Source organism: Perissodus microlepis, chromosome 15 (assembly GCF_051167445.1).
Source record: "Perissodus microlepis isolate ML-2025 ecotype Zambia chromosome 15, ASM5116744v1, whole genome shotgun sequence".
Taxonomy (NCBI): domain Eukaryota; kingdom Metazoa; phylum Chordata; class Actinopteri; order Cichliformes; family Cichlidae; genus Perissodus; species Perissodus microlepis.
Window position 1 is genome coordinate 37,595,828 of NC_140475.1, and position 20,625 is coordinate 37,616,452.

At 40.8% G+C, this 20,625-nt stretch overlaps 2 protein-coding genes across 7 annotated transcripts in view; one reads left to right on the plus strand and one right to left on the minus strand.

Annotated features, from left to right (window-relative positions):
• LOC146372644 (uncharacterized) overlaps positions 1-13,611 on the plus strand; it is a 61,548-nt gene extending 47,937 nt beyond the window's left edge. For 3 of the 4 annotated variants that reach the window (XR_014802682.1, XR_014802684.1, XR_014802683.1), the window contains 3 exons: positions 2,948-3,028; positions 11,937-12,147; positions 12,317-13,611. Coding sequence is in view for 1 of the 4 variants with exons in the window: in XM_084952578.1 (XP_084808704.1) it covers positions 2,948-3,028; positions 11,937-12,010 (155 nt within the window). In the remaining 3 variants the exon portion in view is untranslated. Of the gene's footprint in view, positions 1-2,947; positions 3,029-11,936 lie in introns of all 4 variants that reach the window. The other variant, XM_084952578.1, reaches the window with a different exon arrangement.
• Positions 13,612-14,886: 1,275 nt separating this feature from the next.
• On the minus strand, positions 14,887-20,169 carry LOC146372646 (uncharacterized). 3 transcript variants are annotated; one of them, XM_084952592.1, is made up of 9 exons: positions 19,881-20,167; positions 18,345-19,168; positions 18,171-18,251; positions 17,386-18,087; positions 17,215-17,275; positions 17,051-17,094; positions 16,882-16,942; positions 16,642-16,771; positions 14,887-16,558 (listed from the first exon to the last, which is right to left on the minus strand). In XM_084952592.1, the coding sequence occupies exons 6-9, from the start codon at positions 17,085-17,087 to the stop codon at positions 16,541-16,543; spliced, it is 246 nt and encodes an 81-aa protein (XP_084808718.1). In that variant the 5' UTR covers positions 17,088-17,094; positions 17,215-17,275; positions 17,386-18,087; positions 18,171-18,251; positions 18,345-19,168; positions 19,881-20,167; the 3' UTR covers positions 14,887-16,540. The 3 variants fall into 3 exon arrangements, with proteins under 3 accessions (XP_084808718.1, XP_084808717.1, XP_084808716.1); XM_084952591.1 differs by having other exon boundaries at positions 17,215-18,087; positions 19,881-20,169; XM_084952590.1 differs by lacking the exons at positions 14,887-16,558; positions 16,642-16,771; positions 16,882-16,942; ... (2 more) ...; positions 17,386-18,087; positions 18,171-18,251 and having other exon boundaries at positions 18,497-19,168; positions 19,881-20,128.
• Between the last annotated feature and the right edge of the window lie 456 nt (positions 20,170-20,625).

Below are 20,625 nucleotides of genomic sequence, written 5' to 3' on the forward strand. Positions count from 1 at the left end.
GGTTTTTTTGGGCTAAGTCCACACACAAATCTTTTTTACACATACAAATCTTTTTTACGCACACACAAATCTTTTTTACACATACAAATCTTTTTTACACACACAAATCTTTTTTACAAGTACAAAATATTTATGACCACATTTTGAGCCCATACAGTTTTCCTAGTTTGTCTTGAGACCAATTTTTCAAGCTCCTCGGCTGGACGTTTCTTCGAATAACATGGAGAAGTTGTAACAGTTCCTCTGTGAGTTTTAGGTTCTGTGACTTAGGTAATTCCTAACAGAATTCATGATGTTGAGATAAACAGATACCATCTTTTGCAGGACTTTTTTTCATGTATTTTTTTAAAACAACTTAAGCTGTGTGTTTCTGGTTGATGTCTTGCAGCTGAATGAATTTGACATGGCTCCCTGGTGTGATTGCTGCGATTATAACCATAACTAATGTTTGGATTTCTTCAGATTCCTTACACAGCTATCATTATTAATTCTGTTGTTCATACATGGGGAGACTCCTGATCTTTCTTTAATCGCATTCAAATTGAATATGAGCAGGGCAGGTATGAGATAGAAGAGTTACTGTTAACATTTTGCAACTAGTGATCAGAGTTGGTGTTACTGTGTCGTGGTTAAACTGATGTCTTTATACGTGCCGATGAACACACTGAAATCATTTCAAGATTTGTGTTGAATAAATGAAGCATTTAACCACTCAAATCCTTCTTATTTTTGATAAGTTTTAGCTTCAGCACTTCAGACAAATTGGATTCCCGTTCTTAATTGCATGTCGGCACACGTTTGAGAGTCTGAGTTTCTTTTTAAAGGTCGGGTTTAAAGATTTGAGGATTGGAATGCTCAACACAGCCTCAGCCTTGCAGTTCTTTCTTATTTTCTGTGTGTGCAAGTTTAGGCTTCGTGTGGTTTGTGGTTGTGCGTTATAATCGTTATGCCATTGTGATGCCCCCCCCAGGTTGACAAAATATATCGGATGACAACTTTATCTATCGTTTTATGTTATTATCTATCGTTTTATGTTATACTCTATCGTTTAGTTCATGCTGCAGGAAATGCACTGTTTACTGCAATAGTTTTTCGTTGCTTTAAGTGACAGTTTGCAACAGTCACCGTGGCATCCCAGAGAGACCAGCAAAAACAAGTTGAGGCACTTGTTCCTAAATTTGGGGCTACCTCTGTAACAAAGTCATGTGATGTAATCATGTGATGATTACATAAATTATTCACTGAATTTACAGAAAAAGTGTTTGGATTGTTTGTTTTTATCCCAATAACAATATATATCACAAACTGATTAACTATAACCAACAAGTCAACACTTTACATCATTGTTTGTTTTTTTTCATATCTGTGTATGTACCTAAACCCAAAGGATGCAGTAGATGCTCTATGTGCATGAATGGAACATATATTTTAGGTAAAACAAGCAAGTTAAAATTGTATTCAGTTATTTATTAAACTTATGTTATGTGGTGGAGAACTTTGAAGGCTGTCTCAGGAACTCCTTTTAGTCTACACAGGAGAGGAAGGGCAGGTAGTTAAAAAATTTTATTTATTTATTTTTTAAAGTGAACCCAGAAGCTACAATGATAAACAACATGACTGGCTCATGATGGGAAACATAGTTTGGCTTTAATACCCAATGAGTAGGAGGGGAAGTGATAAAGAAAGCGCATTGAGTTCAGAGTATGATGGCAACAAAACACTTTTTCCTCCAAATGCTTCCATGAATTATAGACTTATGTCATTAGGTCATGGCTCATTGTTCACTTTTTCCTTTTTGTCTTGTGTGTTGTAGAACAGGACCGAAAGGGAAAGGAGTATATGTCTACTCTCATTATTTATTTGTCTCTTTGCTAAGATAAAAATCTACGAAGTGCCCGAGCATTATGTGCAAGGAGTATTTTTAATTAAATCCCACATGCTAAGTGAATCTTTGACTGCTAATTATTTGTTATTGTTAAAAAAAAGAAAAGAATGGAGAACAAGAACGGTTCTCTGGACGCTTCTTGTATGCCGTGTAAATTTTATGTAAGTGGATGTACTTGCATCAAAGATTTTGATGACATACTTTAGTGGGCTCAAGCGATCTATAAATATCTGTGAAGTCATGTTGGCTCTTGGAGGCCTCACACAAGGTCCTCAGTGTTCCAGTGAGAATACTAGTTTCTCCTGTCACTCTCGTATTCAAAGCAGGAGGCATACCTTATCTGCTGAGCAATTGGCTGGTGTAATTCTAAACTTTGGAGTGAAGTGGAAAAAATTTCTTATCATCTTGGCACCTGAAGTACTGAGATTCTGAAGTCCTTGGGAAGATGTAAAACTGGAACCTGTTTCATCCTCAACATTTAGTTTGGAGGCCACAACGTGCTTGTATATTCTCAGTAATGAATAAATAACAAAACCAAATGAACAGTTTGTCACACAGTAAATCTTTTAATAATTTCAGGTGTAAAATAGGTCAAAAGCTTTTATTAAGATAGGTACAACATCATAATGAATAACTTAAGTTTTGAAACCCAACAGATCCATCTTATATGAACGGACTTCTTATTCCACAGTGGTGCCAGTTTAGGTTTTGGACTAAACTCACATTTAACCCATTTTTATTTGTTTAATTCTTTAGTTACTTAACTTTAAAAAAAAAAAAAGAAGAAGAAGAATTGAAGTGTTGTTGGAAAAGGTGGCAATAGGACCAAATCAAATGATCAACTACAATCAAATTCTGAAGCAATCTTTCTTTATCTTGATGAAGCGACAATTAAGGAGAAGCTCTGAACAGTTTTGGCTATTTGGTAATATTGGTTTGTAAATGTGTATCCTCAGTTAACCTTCAACCTACCTAAGACTCAGAATATTTGGAAATCAATTGTAATGTAGATTGTTTGATGTAATTTTTAATGTTTTTTTTCTCTTGGATTTTTCCATCCAGGGTTCCAGGTTAGTGTGGTTAGAGAGCAAGCTAACTGTGGGGAAGAGGACCGCCTGGGGCATTTTGTCCCTGGCTCTCAAGGTAGGTGCACAGAAACCTTCAAAAAACATAATTTCGTTAAAAGACTTGTGATATACTCACTCAGTTATGTTGCTGAAATCTGCCGAGGCATGCTTTAATATGAATCAGTTGAACATTCACGTTAAGCAGTAATTTAGTTATGTTCAACTTTTTGTGGTTTTCAATATCTAATTTATCCACACCATCCGAAAAAAAAATCTTCATTTTAATTACCAGACAACCAAAGTGTTAATAATTTCCCCTAGGGATCAATAAAGTATTCTGATTCTGATTAATCCCCAAGGGGTCAATTGCACAGCAAATATGATGACCAGCTGCTGTTTTACTTCATGACTTAAGTAAAAGGAAGGCAACAACGAATACTATATTTTTCTTCTCTCTGTTATGATGCAAAATGTTCTATTGTTACGGCATTTTAGCAAACTTTTAACCATACCCAATTTTCTTATTATGTTGCAATATTTCCATACACCTTATTTATTTACTGTGTAACCATTCCTAACCTGGCAGATGGGGGGAAAAAAAGATTTGACTCGACTTTTTCTTAGCTTCGGTTAAGTTGTCACATAGTGGTACTTAAATCATAAATGGGGTCATAAGTCTGGTAAGGTTGTCTGTTTGGAACCTGTAATTGGAGGTCACCACCCTCTGTTATCTGGATAGACTACGTAACAGTCTTGGTTTCAGTAACCACATAAACTTGATACTCTGTAATCCTTTTTAGCTGCAATTTATATTTGGATGTTATGTCATGTTATGTCATGTTATGTCATTGAGGTCATTTTTAACATAGTACTCTATTTTAAAATGTGTCATTTATTTGTCATTCTTCTGTGTGGGGTACAAAACAGTACCTGATTATATTTAGTCATTGATCTAAGGCTTTTGATACTCTTTATCGTGACTGTCTTATGAGGCATCTTTTTTTGGTTTTGGTGGCAAATTGTCTCAGCTGTGGTATACAAGCTGTGGGGTCTGATGGCTTACAGTCCAGCCTCATTAGTGTCAACAGAGGTGTGCCACAGGGTTCTATTGTAGTACCACTTTAATACAAAATAGTTAATGACTCAGGTGTAACCTTTAACAGTCCAAAGCATATGACACCACTCTCTGTTACCAGAGTTTTATGTACAAAAATCTTTGATTAATCTTAGATTGTTGTCAAGCTAAATGCATGTAGTTTTATGGAAAGATTGCCAAGCATGCTTTCTGCCTATTAATCCTCCTTGATGCTAACTATTGTCACATTAATTTCTTTTTTTCCATTTATTTCAAACTTTGTCTTGGCAAATTTTCTGGGTGTCTCATGAGTATTTTTTTCCCCACTGTATATCATCTTCACCTACACCAGATCCCAAGACTGTTTGGTCCTTGAAAATAAGGATGTTAATACTGAAATGGGAAAAATGGCTTGTAATTATTAAGCTGTATGTGGGAGAATCTGTACAAACTTTTAAAATAGATGAAATGATTCCCGTTAATAAATTTAAATCCATTTGTCCATGGTAATCACAGGAACTAATTACCTGAGCTTATATGTTTCTATGGTTCTGTAATGCAATCGGGTTGTGCTTGTGCCTTCCCAATGCATTTCTGGACAGTCATGTGGGTGCTTGTGTCCATGATGTACTTGGGTTGGCATTTCCAGTTATAGCAGAAATTTAGGAGGGAATGTTCTTGTTGTTATGCAGCCACCGCTGAGCGCTGGCTAGGGGGGCTGCTATTGAAAAATACAAGGAAGGGCTTGGTCCTAAGCAAAATATCCCGCAGTATGCCAGAGAAAAAGTCCACCCGGGTGCAGCAGGCAGATAAGATCTGAGTGTGCGAGGCAGTGATATAGGATAATTGGGTTATACAGGGCGTTGGATGCAGTAGAAGGGTGGCCCTGTTGGCACTCTGTCCTGACATATCATACCAGAACTCTCCAGTGATAATTGCTGGCAGAGAGGGTATCCTAACCATTTGCCTGACTTAATACCTCGTTGGATTTGCTTATCTTTGTGTGTACTGATGTATTTTGCTATTTAATATTCAGGCTTGTAACCTGAGTCTAACTTCAGTTAACTTTGACTCCTGTCTATACTGACCTGTATAAGGCTAGCACAGTGGAAGGTAAAGGTCAAGCAGTCCTTGGTTTGGGTGTAATTACACAGAACTATTGTGTATAAGTAGGTACAGATGGACAGAGGCTTGTTTTTCTTGACTTTCAGAGCTACACCTTCAGTTACTCCACACCCCACCAGTGGTGCCCGATGTAATCAGAGAAGCTGGATTCTCTGATTTCTCCGATTTCTTTTTTACTTTCTCTTGTCTTTTGTGGAATGTAGAAATGGTCAAATGCGGCACTGTTTTAATGTCTGGGCCTTACTTCTTGAAACATTAATTTGCATCTTTGTGTGCCATGTTTCCCCAAGTAGCCCCATTTAGCCCCTCTGGAGTGAACCTGATCAACTGTCTGTAATATTACTTAGTGAGGGTTTGCTGGGTTTTTTTTAAGTAAAAAGTGAAACTGTCTATAGCCTAACTTGTGTTTACAAGCACCTTAGAAATCATTTGACAAAGATTGTTCAGTGGATAATACAGCAAAATTCACATGGACGTCCAAACACACTGGCAATTTTCCTTCTGTACGGGATGAGTAGTCCTCTTGGGAATTGAGAGGGGAATGGAGCAACAAGTTTGATATGGAGTAATGCATGAGTTTGATGAGTCATTCAGACTGTGTGGGTGTATTGACAGTCTTAAGAGAGAGTCTCAGGTGTACTAAGGTTGAGCAGCTTTTTGGGAAGTGCTGTTCATTGTTGCTGGGCCATGTTTTGTGTGCTACAGTCTACATCTGAATTTGTAATTTGCTAAAATCTCTTTAACCCAGTGTAAATGCTGCACGACTGTATGTGGACAGAGATAGGAAAAACAAAACAGTTCACTAATGTATCCATAGACATGTTCTTAACTTTATGTCCATAATAGAGCAGGGCGATATGACCAAAAATATTTATCACGATATACATTTGAAAATTTGCGATAACGATATAACTGACGATATAACTGACCGCACACCCAGTGACCAGGTGACCAAGGATGCCATCAGCTACGCCCACTCCTGGGTTCTGTCTTCAAACACCTGCCGTGATCCCTCCGGTAATCCTTGCAATATTTCCTTGACCTTTCTCTAAGAGAACATTACCTGCAAGCTGTCACAACACAAACAATGAATATTTGGCATCAAACAATGCACACATACAATACTTACCTTCACCTTCTACACTCTTCCAGAGTGTTCCATCAAGCAGGCATCTGTGAAGCTGGAGAAGCAGGTGATCTTTGAAGGTGTGGAGTCCAAATGCTACTCTGTTGAGCCTGTGCTGCAGTGCCTGCCCGGCTGTATCCCAGTGAGAACCACTACCGTCAACGTTGGCTTTCACTGCCTGCCCAGTGGTGAGTTGCAAGAAAGCTTCTTTGAAAAACATTATCTCTGTTTTGGTATCACGTACAGTCTCCAATCACTTCTCTTTTTTCACTGTTGCAGAAACAACTATGAACCGTTCTGGTCTGAGCAGCTTCTTCGAGAAGAGCATCGACCTGAGGGATACTGTAGAAGCCCACCTGGCCTGTCGCTGCACTCCTCAGTGTGCTTGATCTCATTGCCTTCGGCCACATGACATTTTGTTTTCTGTTTTAGACAGGTGTTGTTAATTAGCTTTGGCTCAACTTGTAAACTTAAATAAATTGGAAAAGCATGTGAAGCATGAAACTGTTGTGCTCATCTGTTATTATTATTATTATTATTATTTCCTTATTCTTTATTATAATAAAACATAAATAAGATCAACTTAATTTGTCCCAAAAGTTAGTTACAGAAACCAAAATTTGAAAAAATGCAACATGACAAACAAACGTCAGTGAGGTCAAGTCTACTCAAAAGAAGCAAAACTGAATAGAAAAATTAAAGAAAAGTAAAATAAATAAAATAAATCGAAATCAAATGCAATAAAATGTTATGTAAAAAGCTTGATATAATACAGTAAGGAGCTTAAAATCTTAAAATCTTAAAGAAATGCAATAAATATAAAAAAACAATAAAAATGTAAATAAAATACATCAAAGTGATTTTACAGAGTAAGATTAAACTAGATAAAAATGGATTACTAAAGAAACTCTAAAAGAAATCTGCTCATCCTCTTCTTGTATGTACTTGTTGCACATTTTGCAGTAACATGAAATCTTTGTAAGCACAGTAGTCATGAGCTCACATTAAAATTACATTTGTAATACAACCTAAGCAGTTTAGGAACATTTATCATGGTACAAGTGAAAGAGACCCTTTTAGTGCACTCCTTGATTTGTAGAAGGTTGGCTTATTCACATCCTTATAATGTAGACGTAAACAGGGACCTGGGGACAGCAGATTTTTGTTGTTGTTTTTTTCCCCCAGATTTTGGCCAATGGTCTTTAAATAAGCGGCTTTACGTAGCAGGTATGCAGGGGCGGATCTAGAGAAATATTCTTAGGGTGGCAAAATCAAACCCCCTTTAAAAAACAACAACACATATGCAGGTGTTACATATGATTCAAAAGATTTAAATGCAGTAAGTATACATGTTTCATATAAATATAGTCTTTAACTTAATTATTAATTATTTTCTGTAGCCCACATAGTAAAAAATTCAGTTACATGAGTTTATGTACTGTATAGCCTGTATAATAAACAAATATGTAGCCCAATAAGTATAGTATGTTAAGTTGCAGAAAGCAACACAACATGTGGCGGTTTGTTTACAAACTCAAGTCTAACTTGTTTTTTGTTAGAAAAAATCTGATTGTTACATGCTTAAATTTACACAAGTTTACACTGTCACGAATAAAAATTTAAACCTAATTTTTTATGATTTGTTGGGTTAACCCTCTGAGGTCCAAAATATAATTGGCCATTTTTGACTACGTCCAGGGCTGGACTGGGACAAAAAATCGGCCCGGGCATTTTGACTAGAGACCGGCCGACCAGGTATTACAGGAAAAGCCCTAAAGCCTTTGAATGAAAACAAACGCTGTTGTGACAGTGATGTACACTGTCTTATTGGTATTTATATATGATTTCTATACATTTTACATCAGATAAAAACTTTGGTTGTAAGATTCAGATAATTATTTATTAAAAACTAGACATTTAAAATGAGAATAACAAAGAAAAGTATTTTGTTGTGCCGCCCTTTCCCTGTTAAAGCTCTACCTGGTCCCCTGGCAGAACTAATCTAAATACTATCTCTCTTTTCTGTCATTGTTTCTATTCAATATTATACTACAGGGTGGGCCATTTATATGGATACACCATAATAACATGGGAATGGTTGGTGATATTGAAGTCCTGTTTGTGGCACATTAGTATATGTGAGGGGGCAAACTCCTCAAGATGGGTGGTGACCATGGTGGCCATTTAGAAGGCGGCCATCTTGGATACAACTTTTGTTTTTTCAATAGGAAGACGGCAATGTGACACATCAAACTTATTGGTATTGTCACAAGAAAAACAATCGTGTGCACACCACTATATCTGGGACTCTCCACCATTTGACCTTAGAACTGAAGAAGCTTCTCGGATGAGAGGTGAAACGTCTTCAAGTAACTTAAAGAAGGTTGTGTCTTCCTGACATCGAGCTCCTTTCAGTATCTGTCAGGCCTTTTTACTTACCGAGGGAGTTCCCTCAAATTTTTGTCACTGTTGTTTACGTTCATCCTAAAGCTGACGTTAAAGTTGCTGCTGACGCCATTTTTAAAGTGGTACACAATCTGCAGACTCTCTCACCGGATGCACCTAATTTTATTCTTGGTGATTTTAACAATTGTAATCTTAAGAAATCACTGAACAATTTCTTTCAATATGTCACTTGTCCTACAAGGAATAACAAAACGCTGGATTTGTGTTATGGACCAATTAAAGGGGGCATATAAGTCTGTGGCTGGACCTGCACAAGGTTCTTCGGATCACAATGTTATTCACCTCCTCCCTGCTTACAGATCTGTGATTAGGAGGGAGAAGGCCTGTGTGAAGCGGACTAATGTCAGGACAAAAGACAGTTGTGTTGCCCTTCAGGGTTGTTTTGAGTGCACTGACTGCTCCTTGTTTCAAGAGAGCACTTCTGATTTGGATGAACTCACTGATGTGGTGTGTAGCTACATCTCTTTTTGCAAAGACTCTGTGGTTCCAGTCAGAGAATTTAAGACTTTCCCTAATAACAAACCGTGGCTCTCTAAAGATATTAAGGATCTGATTCTTAAAAGGAAAATTGCTTTTAACGAGGGAGACGTTCCCACTGTGAGAATATTGAGGAAGGAGGTGAGGGCTGCAATAAAGATTGCCAAGATGAGGTACAGAAATAAGATTGAGGCAGAACTCAGCAGTAACAACCTCCAAAGAGCTTGGCTTGGTATGAAAATAATGGCAGGGCTACACACGAAAGGTAAAAGCAGCATTACCTTAGAGGGGTTTACCTCTGACAAACATCTGGCAGACAGTCTTAACAGTTTTTACCTTCGTTTTGAGAACTATGACTGTTCTAGGCAGACCAGCACACTGAGGGAAAAGACTATCACTCCCCCATCAATTTGTATTGATGAGAGGGGGGTAGCTAATCTTTTTAGACACACCAAAAGAGTCCTGGACCTGACAACATCTGTGGACAGGTACTGAGAACTTGTGCTGATCAGCTGAGTGGGATTTTTCACTGTATCTTCTCACTTTCTTTAGAGCTACAGACGGTACCTAAGATTTGGAAACATGCTATTATTGTTCCTGTTGCTAAGGGCAGTTCTCCTAAGGCTCTGAATGATTTTAGGCCTGTGGCTCTGACTTCTTTAGTGATGAAGTCATTTGAGAAGATAATTAAGAAGGAGATTTTAATGCATGTTGAACACCATCTTGACCCCTTCCAGTTCGCCTATAGAGCAGGGAGAGGTGTGGAGGATGCTGTTGTCACACTCCTGCATCTCTTGTATAAGCATCTTGGGGCCCCCCCACACCCATGCAAGATTATTATTTGCTGACTTTTCATCTGCATTTAATACAATTCAACCCCTCTTACTTGCTGACAGGCTTTACAATCATTTCAAGCTTGACACTAGTCTGGTCGGCTGGGTGACAGACTTTCTGATCAATAGGTCACAATGCGTGAGGGTGAATCATGTATTTTCTGATGTGCTCTCCTCCTCTACTGGATCACCCCAGGGTTGCTGCCTCTCTCCCCTTCTGTTCATTCTGTACACAAATGAGTGTCGCAGCAATTTCACGAACAGACACACCCTGAAGTTTGCTGACGACACAGTAATCATCAGTCTTCTTGTGGGGGCGAGTCAGGCCATGGACAGGTTGTAGATGATTTTGTGAATTGGTGTGATGAGTCCTTCCTTTCACTTAATGTGTCAAAAACTAAAGACATGATTATTGATTTTAGGAAGTCCTCTTATAGCTCATCACCTACTATCATTAAAACTGCCGATATTGGGATAGTTGAGAGTTATAAATATCTGTCTGTGGTACTTGACCATAAACTGTGTTTTGAATCTCATGCTGATGCCACTACTAAAAAAGTTCTTTTTAAGGAAAATGAGATCTTTTAATGTCTCATCTGAGATGTTGTCCTTGTTTTATAGAAGTTTTATCGAATCTGTGATGTCTTTTTGTATCGCTGCCTGGTTTGGTAACCTGATGGTGAAGAATAAGAATCGGCTGGGACTTCTGGTAAAAACTGCTAGCAAAATTTCAGGGTGCTGGCAAGATGGACTTTTGGCCATTTACAATAGAAATGTGCTTAGAAAGGCTCATTCTATTATTAATTGTGTGAACCATCCACTTCACAGTGAGTTTGAGTCGTTGCCTTCCGGCCGCCGTTTTAGAGTACCTCCGAGGAAGACTAAAAGACTCCAGGTCTCTTTTATCCCTACTGCGTCTTGTCTCCTTAATGGCAAATAATTGTCCTTGAACTTTCTATCATTATTATTGTTATTATTATTTTATAGTATTGTTCTGTTTATTTTTATCCTGCTGCTAAACTAATTTCCTCTTGTGGGACAATAAAGAAATTGATTTGAATTGAATTGAATTGAATACTTATTAATACTGTTTACCTCTAGTGTCTGTATGGCAAACACACAGAGGGTATAGTTTAGCTCAACATAGAGTGTGACATGTAGCTGAGTCTCTTATTATTAAGGTAAGGTCAGAAGTTGTTTTTAAAACCATCCAAAAGGCTTTACTGCTTTACCACAGATTATCTGCAAGCCACTGCATCACTGTGGACCCTTAAAGTGAGTTTTAGCTGAATGTTTCCTTTCTTACTTCTTCTATACAAACTTTTTGGACTGCAGCAGGCAGATGGTTTAGCACAGCGGTCCCCAACCCCCGGGCCTCGGACCGGTACCGGTCCGTGAGTCGTTTGGTACCGGGCCGCGAGAGTTGAGGCTCAGGTGTGAAATGTCTGGTTTTCAGGGTTTTTATCGGTTTTCAGCGTTATTTTGTTATCGTTTTTATCGTTAACTTGGTTTTCCTGGGTCTTTTCACGTGTGTTATGAATAAATCTTCTTTTTTTCGGTACCGGTACTAGTTTTATTTTGTTGTATTTATCCGCGACACCTTAAAGGCCGGTCCGTGAAAATATTGTCGGCCATAAACCGGTCCGTGGCACAAAAAAGGTTGGGGACCGCTGGTTTAGCACATTCTCATCCTCAAACAGGAGCTGGTGAACAGATTTGAGAATTTAGCATTTACTAATTCAGGTATCTATCACTGCAGTTTATAGAAACCAAAAAAGAACCAACAGAAAGTAAATGCAAAAACAAAAACTCACTTTTATGAATACAGAAGTCACACCTGTGAAGATGCATCTAAACTGCATGTACTTTCCTCGTTCACTAGGTGGTCGTAAAGCGGCGCCCAGTGCTCTACGTGGCCAACCTTCTGATCCCAAGCTCTTTCCTCATGCTCATTGACATCCTTTCCTTCTACCTGCCTCCTCATAGCGTCGACCGTGCCTCCTTCAAAATGACCCTCATCCTGGGCTACACAGTCGTCCTGCTCATCATGAACGACCTGCTGCCGAGTACGGCAAATGGCACTCCCATCATAGGTGCATAATATTATAAACCACCTTATAGATAAGTAGAAGAAAATGGCTGGAAGGCTTATAGGTCCCAAATTTAGCTGCCTGTTAAAAGCGCTGATAAACAACTCAGCCAGCATCTTAAAGGTTAAATGTATGACCACTTTAACGTGTGTCCTTTGATTCTTCAATCTAGGTATCTATTTCTCAGTGTGTCTTGCCCTCATGGTTATCAGTCTACTGGAAACAGTCATCATTACCAACGTCCTCCACCATAACTCCTTGAAATATCGTGAGGTTCCAAAATGGGTTTGGGTTGTTGTGCTCAAACGTATAGCAAACCTCATCTGCTAACACTGGCCAAAAGATATCCAGCCGCCTTATACACCACAGAAGGATAAACCTGGAAACTCCAGTGTCAGTTCTGGTCCATGGATCATTCAACCAGCCAGCCGGGCACCTGACCAGCACCCAGTTAGTAACGTTAACCAAACCTACACAGTGCTCTGTCATTACATTGGCCAATTGGTGCTGAAAAATCTTAAAAGTATTTGAGAAAACACACTGGCAGGCATCATTTGGTTCACTCAGATACAGAACAGTTGTGAGGGCAAATGTTCTTTTCTTTATTAAAGTGAAAGATGATATCTGTGGTGTAAAATATATTATGGGGTGCTCTTTGTTTGACGTTTTAATCTCCACTCTTCTGCCAGGTACATCTGCTCTGCCTGAACTGCAACAGATCTGTCAGTACCTTGCTGAACTTGGTGCCCACCTCCTCTCTCTGCAGAAGGAAAGCCAGCTGTTGCACCAGTGGTGCCATGTAGGATATGTCCTTGACTTCCTGCTCTTTCGTATCTATCTGCTGCTCATCAGCTGCTGTGTCATGTTATTGTCACAATGTGGTGCATTTGGATCAGTCAGTCCTAAGTGGATATGGATATGATCCGGGATGGATGTCTTGTATAAAATTTGAAAGAAACAATTGTTCCTTTCCCCTTTGCTGTGTACTGTGCTCATGCTGTTTTCAAAACTCACTTTTCAAACACTCATGTACAGCATCAGTGTCACACTGAGATATTTCAAAGATAACCTGAATAAATACAAAACAAAAAATACAAATAAAGGGAAAGAGCTGTCCAAACCTCTCTCTCTATGTAAAAAGTAATTACACCAATGTGTTAAATCAACAATCAAAAGTGATTAATCACCTTTTTTTAATAGGGATGACTTCATGAGCAACACCCAGCCTGGAATATGGCCAGAATACTTTAGTCAAGAAATCACTTAACTAGAACGTGTCTGACAAAGTGAAGTTGACTGACAACTGACAGGGAGTTTGTTCCATCCTTGCAGGAGTCCACTCTGCAGGTGGGGGAGAGTCATAGGAGAGGTGGAGAATAAACTTAACCTGGGTGTCTACTGTCTTGTGCAGTCTGGGAGATGATTAAATGTTAGGGTGGGTACAGGTTCCTCTGCGGTGGGGTCGGGTGGGCTGCCCCGGGTCCTGTGGGGCTGGGCGGTCCTGCTCCGGTCTGGATGGGCCTGGGCTCCCTTGCCTTGGTGGGTGCCAAAGGACGGGGGTACCTACTGGGGTCAGCGGGGGAGCTGGCCCCAGGGAGGGGCATCTTGCTCCTCCCTTCTTTTCCTCCCATCCCTGGCTGCCTCCCTCTTCCCGCTCCAACACACCCACCCACACAAGTAGGGCCTTGGGGTGCGGGCGTGTCACCAGGGTGCAGGGGAGGCATCCCCCCGTCCCCTTCTGGCCACCTGTGCCTCAATTTCTATTCCACAACTTAGACATCCACATTACTCACACTCTCATAACACATACATATAGGGCCTTGAGGGTGGGCACGTTAACGGCGTCCAAAGGACAGTCTGTGTATTCAACCCCACCTCTGGCGCCGGTGCCCACCTCTCAATTTTAAATCCATGTAGACATTGAGGGTTCTCGGGAGGGGCCGTGCTAACACCTGCTGCTCTCTGGCAGCAGCACCATGGTCTCCCGTGTTTTAAATGCACCTTAGAACAACACGCAGCAACACTACACATGAGCGAGAGGAGGGAGGTTTGGGGTCTTCACACACCCCTGTTCTCTGCTGGCCATCGGGGCGAGGGGGCTGGGAGGAGGTGTTGGCTGTCCGATTGGGATCTGGGATGCGGGGCCTCCCTGCTGCTGCGGAGCCTGGGGCGGTCCGCTTGCCTCCACCCCGGGGGAAAGGGTAACATCTCCTGGGTCTAGGTGCCGTTTCCCCCTCCAGGGGCGAGGGTACCTGGACCTGGGGTATAGAGTTTGTTTGGGGAGTGTGATTGTGTGTACAGTGTCCATGTATGTCTATCCCTACGTTGGGTGAGTGCTGAGTATTTGTATATGTGTGCATGAGGGTGGGAATGCATGTTTGTGTCTGTGTGTGCCTGTTTGTCTGTGTCTATATGTCAGGTCGGGTCTTACACTCCACCTCTCTGGGGACTCCCAGGCCCTCCAAAGTATAGAGGCCTATCTCCCCTCACCACACTCCCTGCCGGTAACTGATGCCCTCAGGGGTTGGTGCGTTGGTGGTTCTTGGTGTCCGGGGCTGGGCGCTCAGGTATGTACCAGCTCACTCCCGGTGACTACTTGGCAGGGCCTGGCGCCTGTTGCCCGGTCAGGCCTCTTCCGGGGCAAAGGGGGCCCTCGGGCCTCCGGCCTCTGGGCCTGTGGCTCGGTTCACTCTGGCACAGCTGGCTGCCGGCAGAGCCGGCGGGCACGCCACTGCAGCCCTCTCTGGCTTCTGCTCCGTGGCTACTGGGTGACCCCTCATCTGGGGCTCTCCTCAGCTCTTCCCAGGAGGGTGGCACGGATGCCCCTCCGGTGGTCCTCCTTGGGCTCTCGCACTCTGGGGCCTCTGGATGTCTGGAGCCTGGATCTCCTCCATGCCTGCTTCATGCCCTGGGGGACGGGGCTATGGCTCTCTACATCCTCTAGCAGATCATTACATGGGGAAACCTTTTGAATACAAGCGCGCTGATCCACACAGGTGTGCACACGGGTGTTCACTGTTCATAGACATAAACTACACCTTTATTGGCTGCTATTTCCAAGCACATTGTGCGCTGTCGGTCCTGCTTGCTACACAACAACATTCAATATTCAGTATTTACTGCTGTTTACACTGAGCTAGATTAACGTGATGGTGTTGTGTTGCTTTGAAATGATTACAATCAGAACGGACAGGACTGGGGATGGGAAAGAGAAAGATGAAGAAAAGAGAAGTTGGGAAGATGCTCAACAGAAGGAGATGGAAAGCAAAAAAAATCGGAGAAGAGAGACACAGAGAGAAGACACTAAAAATCTGATCACCTGCTGGGAAAATAAAAACAAGCAAAAAGAGAAAAACACAGTAGCGAAACCACAGCAAAAACCAACATAAGCATAAGTTATAGTAAATAATAAATATCTCCACATCCCGGAAGGGGCCTGATCGAGCCACAGGGGCCATAAACTGACAGTTTATTTATAACTAGAAATAATAAAGCAGTTGACGTGTTTCAGGCTGTGACTTTTAGTATCTGTTGGTACTTCATCACTTTGAATAAGTGTAAGTCAACACCAGGCCGCACTTTCAGTCTTTCCATTAAAGAAATGAACAAGAATCCATTATTTTCACCATTAAACAATAAAATGTGCTTCTTGACTCCTTGATGCAGGTGCCCACCTACGACCTGGTTTATTAATACTAAGCTAAAGAGGAAAGCAACTCACTGTAGTTCTCACAGCTCAGGACAAGCAGACACCTGATGTTGAGTGACTGAATGGAACTAAAACAAGAATTCATAATTATGTTTGTCTGCCATGAACACGTGATGATAAAACTCTGCATATGCAGTCAGGAGACTGATGACCTGTGAAATGAGCTGTTAGAAATGTGCAGATATGTGTAAACATTGATCAGCATTTAACATCCAGGATGGAGCAAAACTTCTGACCTGCATGTATGAGAACCTTTAATCACATCATCTTTGTAGTGAAATAGCTGATGACTCATTAAACGTTTCCATGTAATTTATCCACAGTGAAAAATATTCACTTTGCTGGATCTGAAAATCACGTGTTCATTTCATTAGACACTAGCAATACTATTAAACTGGACCTTATCATTATCATATAGCACTAAATGTGAAACTGTGTCATATAACAATCTATATATGTAATATGTGTTTGCCTGAATCTTCCAGCACAAACAGAAAGAGGAGCTGTTGTCTGAGTATCAACGCAAGTACACACCAGAAATCGTTCAGTAAAGACAAATTTAATAAATGAAAGCTGGTGAGAGGGTCTTTGATGTTTCTCTTTGGATCATCCTTCCATCCATTTCTTCTGCTTCACCAATTCAAGATTGGAGCCATCCCAGCTGTTATGGGGCCAGAGGCAGGGGTACTACCTGGACAGGTCAGTCTAACACAGAGAAACAGACAACCATTCACACTCACATTCAACCTAACTGCATCTCTCTGGACTGTGGGATGAAGCTGGAGTACCTGGAGGGAACCACAAAGGCGCCAGGACTGTCTTGCTCTCAGGTGACGGCCGTTCACGCTGCTCTGAAGACCCTCAGTTGTCTTTGGATCATCCTGTTGTTTGTCTCCCAGTGTCGTTACTGCTCCTCTCCTTTCAAAGACAAACACCAAATAACACCAAATGAGAGTGAATCCCTTCAGAACAACGTGAACACTCCTGGTTATTGTGAGCAAACGTCATAACAAGATGAATATATTTACCATTTTACTGAGGCAAAATCTTCTGTGTGGTGTTTCTTCTCATCTTGGCTCTTTTTCCTGACTTTTAGAAACAAGAGGCAGAAAAGAAAGAATAAAAGTTAAAACCTCAACAATTTTTTTAATGTTTGGGATATTTTAGAAACAACCTTAAACACTATTTACTACTTACCACTTTGTTCAGGCTTGCTGACGTTCACTCTCCTCATCTTCTCTCTAAAGGACAAATGACAGAAAAGAGGGAATCATTTTAGTAACTTTATCAACCAGGTGAGCAGAATTTTAGATATTTATCAATATTATGATTAAAAGCAGAGTGAATACTTATCTTTTTACCAGAAAGGGTTCAATCCGTCCTGTCTTAGGTCTTAATGTCACCTTGGCTCCTCTGTTTTCTCTGAAAAACAAAAGACAAATGGGAAGAAAAAAATTAGTAAATGATTTCAGCAACTAGAGGAAGTGTTCACTGAGGAGGAGCTGTCATAATAATATCAAATCAATATATACTTATCTTTTCTTCGCTCCTCCCTCCGCTCCTCTCTGAAAGTTAACTGGATAAAGGATAATAACAATTAATAACATCATCAAAACAGACAAACCTGAAAGAATTGCTGATCAGAGCTGTGACAGAGTCACAGATTAGTTGGATGTATACTTATCTTTCACAATGAGAGCGTTTGCATAGACGTCTCTTCGGGTCTTTTTATTGTTTTCTCTCTGGAGAGGAAAGTGATGAGACTGATGAGGAAATACCAAATACAAAGACTGACAAAGGGAACTGAAAAAGTCAAACCAAAACCTATACTGGGGGAAAACTGTAGGAAACAGAACTACTGAGGCAAGGAAACACGAGGAGACGGAGACTAACACTCTGACAAGGGACAAAGGGAGACTGACACAATATTTACACACAGGAGGCTGATTATGGGAACTAAGGACACATAGAAACACAGCTGAACCGAATAAGAAATGAACAACAAGTCGAAACAAACTCTAATGACAGTTCAACAAGTTTCTAAACACAACAAATAACTTTCAGGATGTTTCAACAATGTGTAAAATGAGTTCTTATCTTTTTTTGTGAGAGGGCCTTCAATGTTTCTCTTTGGATCATCCTTCCATCCATTTCTTCTGCTTCACCAATTCAAGATTGGAGCCATCCCAGCTGTTACGGGGCCAGAGGCGGGGGTACTACCTGGACAGGTCAGTCTAACACAGAGAAACAGACAACCATTCACACTCACATTCAACCTAACTGCATCTCTCTGGACTGTGGGATGAAGCTGGAGTACCTGGAGGGAACCACAAAGGCGCCAGGACTGTCTTGCTCTCAGGTGACGGCCGTTCACGCTGCTCTGAAGACCCTCAGTTGTCTTTGGATCAAACAACACCAAATGAAAGTGAATCACTTCAGAAACACTCCTGGTTATTGTGAGCAAACGTCATAACAAGATGAATATATTTACCATTTTACTGAGGGAAAATCTTCTGTGTGGTGTTTCTTCGCAGCGTGACTCTTTTTCCTGACTTTTAGAAACAAGAGGCAGAAAAGAAAGAATAAAAGTTAAAACCTCGACGATTTTCAAATATTTTAGGACATTATTTTAGAAACAACCTTAAGCACTATTTACTACTTACCACTTTGTTCAGGCTTGCTGACGTTCGACATGCTTCACTGTATATTATAATCTCAAGCGCTTCCTTGCTTGAGTCGGGCTCCGGATGCTGCTCTCTTCCTCCGCCTTCCTCTTAGCACGCTTTGCCGACATATTTAGAACACGGCAGAGCACCGAAGTGAGAACTCTGCCGTCCGCGCTGTAGTCTGTTACTCTCCAGCGGTTCTTCATCTCAGTGTCCTCTGTTCGGTAAACAGTGGAGATGACTCTTGTGATGGGGAGGCCGTCGACAGTCAGGGTGCGGACACAGTTCCTCCGATCTGCCTTCAGCACAGCAAGATCTGCTTTCTCTGGAAGAACTGGAGTCAGGAAGCGTGGATGAGAGCTGGAGCCCGCAGGCGGCAGCATCATGCCAGCTGGTGAGTCTGTAGGAGGAGAAGGAGTGGTGTTCTCTCTCTGGCTCTGCCTCACATCGACAAATGGTGTCGTCACCTGGTCCCGGTAGGACCATCCTTTAAAAGGTATGTCAGGAAAGTCCTTGGACCCAGTCACCAGGTTATGGCAAAGAGTGAGGACCAGGGGGGGCATGGAGTCCAGATGGCTCCTGTTCAGTTCACGGTTCCTCAAGTTAATGACGACCATCTGAGGTGCAGTGACTGGACTCACCAGATCAGCTACGAGAAAGCAAAGCGTGCGTCTACGTTAATCATGTGATCACACAAATTAAAGCCTGAATTTAAATTGTCCAGACATGGCTTTACATCATCATAAGCTCTTCCACACACAAACAGTAAGAAGCTCCCAGCAGAACTCATTGTTTATGAAAGCCTTCACATTTTTCACCTGGTAAAAGTTTTCATGTTGTGTAAGGCTGCATGGACTTTCACTGAGGTTTTAATACGCATTCACATTAAGGAGTAATATCTTCATATTAGTTGAGCATCGATATTTTGAGAATAAAGCAGCTACATTTAGGTGAGAAACCTCCCACCTCCTTATTGCAGGCACACACTGTTTCAATCTCAAACTCATCCAGCGACTCTGTGAACTTTTAAAACTCCATTCTCCAGCTTTACACATTCACAATCTATGAAACTTTCACGTATAACTCAGCGCCAGCAGCCCAAACATGTCAACTCAAACCCTCTACATGCAAAAACGGCCCGCGCGCTGACGTCAGCGTCCTCCAATGCCTTAGCAATTAAAAAAAAACATGGCGCCATCTTTATAGTGTACTGGCACACGTTAAAATTGATGTTACTCAAGTATGAAACATCTCATCCTAAATGTTAACACTCATGAAGTCCTACTTCCAAACAATAAAAGACAAAAATCTAAGTTGTATTTGTTTGCTAGCACTCTGACATATTAGCCTGCTGTACTCACCATAGCGTTGATCTATCACCTCCTCAATGAAAAGGGAGATCAGGTGCATCTCGCGACTGAAGTTTGAAGTCATTTTGCAAATCCTTCTTGAAGATTTTCAAACGTTAGCTGTAGTTTGAAAAATCCGAGTTTTCACAGCACTAGTGGGAAAAAGCTCCTGTTTGCGCTCAAACGTGAAACCCGAATTCCCATTTTGCCTCCTGCTTTTATACCTGCACTCAAACACGTCATCATCACCATGACACCCAGTGTCACCGAAAATCAATTGTATATATTTAAAATAAAGTTCGTCTAATTATCATAGTTTTTAAAAAATATATATATTTCTCATTTTATTTTACTGTTTTATTCATCCTTTTTAAAAAATATATTGCCAAACTTTGTCGTTTTAATTCTTTAAAAAATCATTAATTCACCAGTTTACAAAAATGAAGATCGATATCTGAAATTTAAATTAATAAATAAATAATTACAATTGATAATGGATTTTTAGCATTAAAGAATAGTTTTTCAATGTGCTTTAAATGTTATCAGAGCCGATGTTGTGCCAAAAAGTGATCGCAGTCCAAAAAGTGATTTACGGTATTGAAACGTTTGTTTGTGTCATGACATTTGTAAACAGTTGATGTTTAAGGTGCAGTTCATGTGGAAGCCAGAGGAGGGTGGTGTTGTGCGCATAATACAAAGTGATGGCGAAACCTAAAAGACGGTGTCATGTCTGCTCCCTGAAGTAATCTCATAACAG

Excerpts from the sequence above, each read along its gene's own strand:
- LOC146372646 (XM_084952590.1), bottom strand. The coding sequence starts at position 19,953 with ATGACTTCAAACTTCAGTCGCGAGATGCACCTGATCTCCCTTTTCATT. Across the intron at positions 19,169-19,880 it reads GGTGATAGATCAACGCTATG|CTGATCTGGTGAGTCCAGTC; the intron begins GTGAGTACAGCA and ends GCTTTCTCGTAG.